Source organism: Bolinopsis microptera, chromosome 5, assembly GCF_026151205.1.
Source record: "Bolinopsis microptera isolate Bmic1 chromosome 5, MBARI_Bmic_1.0, whole genome shotgun sequence".
In the NCBI taxonomy this organism is placed as follows: Eukaryota; Metazoa; Ctenophora; class Tentaculata; order Lobata; family Bolinopsidae; genus Bolinopsis; species Bolinopsis microptera.
In genome coordinates, this window is record NC_087076.1 from 13,634,812 (window position 1) to 13,638,297 (window position 3,486).

Genomic DNA, 3,486 nt, shown 5'->3' on the forward strand with positions numbered 1-3,486 from the left:
ATAACTCCTAAGAAACGGGCTTCTGTTTTTCTTTCGATTGTGACACCAGAAATTACTACATCGCGAAAATTGAGGTTTCTTTGCCGCGAAAAGATCATATAGTTCGTTTTTTTGGTTTAGAGCTAACCCGTTGTTATCTACCCATTTAACTAAGACATCGCTAAGAATTTTGAGCTTATCATAAACCTCGTTTAGATTTTATCCTGGTAGGAAGATGTTTGCATCATCTGCGTACATAATGAATTTAGCTATTTCTGAAATTTGAGGCAGATCCTTTATGTAGAATACAAAAGTAGAAGTCCTAGGTTAATAACGTCCTGAACTTCGGTAGCTGTGACTGGTTTTATATGTAGATACTATTTGGGGAAGGGCTGCGAAGTGTCCCCTGGGTCCCACCAGGATCGAAAGTGCTCCTACTACTAATTTCAGACTTAATTTTTAGAGCGATGTTTGAGAAGTGATCATTAAATTTTTCTGCTACTACTGCCGAAGTGCTGACTTGTCCGTTTTCGTCCGACAGTTTTATCGATGTAGGTTTCCTATTCAGAAGACTGTTGATCATCTGCGACTGCTTTTTATAATTATCTTTGTGTTATTCAAAGAATTTTTTTGTAGTGTATATTTTTGGCTTTGTCGACGTGTTTGGTGCAAAACATTTTCAAACGGTCGTATTATAGCTGGTTCCTATCAACTGGTTCCTTTATAAAATCATGATATGCCTGATTTTACCGTATCCATGGTTTCGGATTAACACTTTCATTTTGTCTGCGCTGGGATTGTCTTTTTGTCGGGTAAGCAGTGTTATAAATCCTGTTGTAAGCAGTGATAATTTATAATTATGACTTTAATTTTATACGACGTCAACAGTCTCGTTAGTCTGGATAGGGCGACAAGATTATTAGTGAGTTGTAGATTTTTATTTCAGATTTTTCAGGTTTTTAAAAAGTTTTTTGTATTAATCATCCTATCTATCAATCCTCACGGATAGATGTTGTAAAAATTTTGTTCTTTCTAATCTAGTACTGTGAGAGAAAGTAATTTTATTTTAGTTTTTGATATTTAAGAAGTTTCCTCTTTTGCGATAGGGGTCGTTCACATATTACGTAATCAGCTGAGGGGGGGGGGGGTTCCGAATGATTACGCCAGTGTAATTTTGACACAATAGCTATGTGTAAAGCTGATTACGGAGGGGGGGGGGGGGTAAAAATGTTCCAAAAAATGATTACGTAATATGTGAACGACCCCATATTGCTATTTCGTGTCATGATTTTTCTTTCATACAAATTTCTGATTGTTTTTAATAGAATAACAGAAAGACGGCTTCTAATTGAAATAAATTAGAAACTGTCTGCACAGAGTCTATTCAGAAACAAACAGAAATTTGTATGAAAGAAGCATCAAAATATGAGACTTAATAATTATACACGACTCAATCAGATTATTTTGTTTGTTTGATAATAAATTGGAATAAATTTTGTGTAAATTCCCATCTTTTCAGTTCCTGACCTTTTAATTCAAGATATGGATTGTTTCTTATGTCTATGATATAAGAGTTTGAAAGATTATCCATTCATTTCATGGTATTCATTTTAAAAAGATTAATAAAGAAACATTTGGTTATTCTGCAATAATATCGATCGTTTCTAATTCTAAATATCAACAATAAAACTACTACTAAATATCAACAATAAAAGTGGCATATCTAAATCAAGTCCACACCAATACATTAATTAGACCACTCTTATCCCAGCTTTGCGCCTCCGAAAAACTAAAACCTAAAGGGAAGGAGACTTAATCTCTGAGGTTTGAGGCTCATTGAATAGAAGGTAATGAGGCATAAACTCATTTGAAGGTTTGGTGCTTATTTAGGCTTGAGTGAGAGGAGATCATCCTTGCAGAGGAAAGTGTAGACGATAGCGAGAGGAATGCAGATGGCTCCTCTTACGATGTAGTAGACCCAGTGATGGCTACCCCAGCTCACCCAATTACTGCAACCGAATGGATAGGCCTGCGATTATTTTAGTTACAGTTATTTTAGTTTAGCAGTTATGTCCTTATAATTCAATCATTGTTACGATAGATACATCTCAATCTAACTACAACTTTGACGTCAACTGTAGCGCACTTACTATTAGCGTTACTGTTAGCATTACTGGTGACACTGCTAAAATAATAATTCGGCTTTATAAATACAATTAATATAAGCCTTAATTTTTCAATGATACAGTCAATCATGCTCTCCATACCAGTAGTTTAACAACTAAAAATACTATAAATGTCCTTTACCTGGAGACCGATGATCGTGGCGAAGAACAGGAGGAAAGAGATGATGGTTGCAATAATGTCGTTCTTTTGTTTGTACTTGGCTAGACCCACCAAAACAGTCATAAAAATCGCAACACCGCTGAAGAGAACAAAATAGACTTTAGAATATTTTCAATATAAGCAAAAATTGTTCTGCAAATTAAGACTAAGACCCTCACTAGAAGTAGAGCTTTAGCTTTCTTAGCTTTGATAATATAAGTTAGTTAGATAGCTAATTATTTAATTCAGACTATCGGGAAAGAGGTGGCAGATATTTGTTTTGGCTTGGTCTCAGTGTATTTCACAACTGTCCATGAACAGCAGTAGGAACAGTTAAAATATTAGAACAGTTAAAATATTTTAGTTTTACTCACAGCAAGAGCCATTGGATCCAGAGTCTACAGGTGCTATGCTCTTCGTGGACAAGGTCTTCTATGAAGAACAGGATGATACTCAATGTTATATAGAGCTGAAAAAGTGAATCGTTTCTAAGTGAATTAATTGCTTTAAATCATGAATATTAGTTAGTCACGTGAATTCATCGAAATCCTGCAGCATCTTATTTGAGACTTTGTATTGATGTCGATGGTTTTTATTTATAAACCTTAAAAATATTTAGTCGGCCGATAAGCTACACGATTTACAAGGTCCAATGGGTAAAGGGCCTGAAAAGTGAATTAAAATACGTACCAGATGAGTGATAAAGAGAACTCCGGGAGGAGGCAGGAATTTCTGTCCCACCTTAACGAAAGAGTCCAAACCACCCATATTTATACTGAGCTGATTTTGGTAGATTGTTATGAATACTAGTTATGAATACTAGTATACAAGTATGCTAGTAGTAGTACTACGAACTACCAGTACCAGTACTTCTACTACTACTAGATTTAAAAACTTTTCTGCGCCAAAAATATGTCAAATATTAGAACGTAAGATGGATGGTTATGAAATAAATGATAAAGGGTCGGGCAAAGGCTGATAATCTTATGTGTTAACAGAAGACAAAATAATGTGGGTACAGAGATGAAGAGATCTGCAAATGAAAAAATAAAACAAAGTCTGACGTCCAAAACGAAATGATCAGTATTTATAGTCTCCAGCCCGCTGCCTTAATAGCACACAAATAATTTAGATCTGCTGTGTGCTGGGTGTTTCCTCGTTGGAGCCAGCAATGAGGTGATC

At 35.3% G+C, this 3,486-nt stretch overlaps 1 protein-coding gene across 1 annotated transcript; it reads right to left on the reverse strand.

The window, feature by feature from the left end:
- Window positions 1-1,326: 1,326 nt before the first annotated feature.
- On the reverse strand, window positions 1,327-3,080 carry LOC134815953 (uncharacterized). Its single transcript, XM_063824571.1, has 4 exons — window positions 2,995-3,080; window positions 2,679-2,773; window positions 2,287-2,404; window positions 1,327-2,008 (listed from the first exon to the last, which is right to left on the reverse strand). Exons 1-4 carry the CDS (start codon window positions 3,070-3,072, stop codon window positions 1,862-1,864), a joined length of 438 nt encoding a protein of 145 aa, XP_063680641.1. The 5' UTR covers window positions 3,073-3,080; the 3' UTR covers window positions 1,327-1,861.
- Window positions 3,081-3,486: the final 406 nt, after the last annotated feature.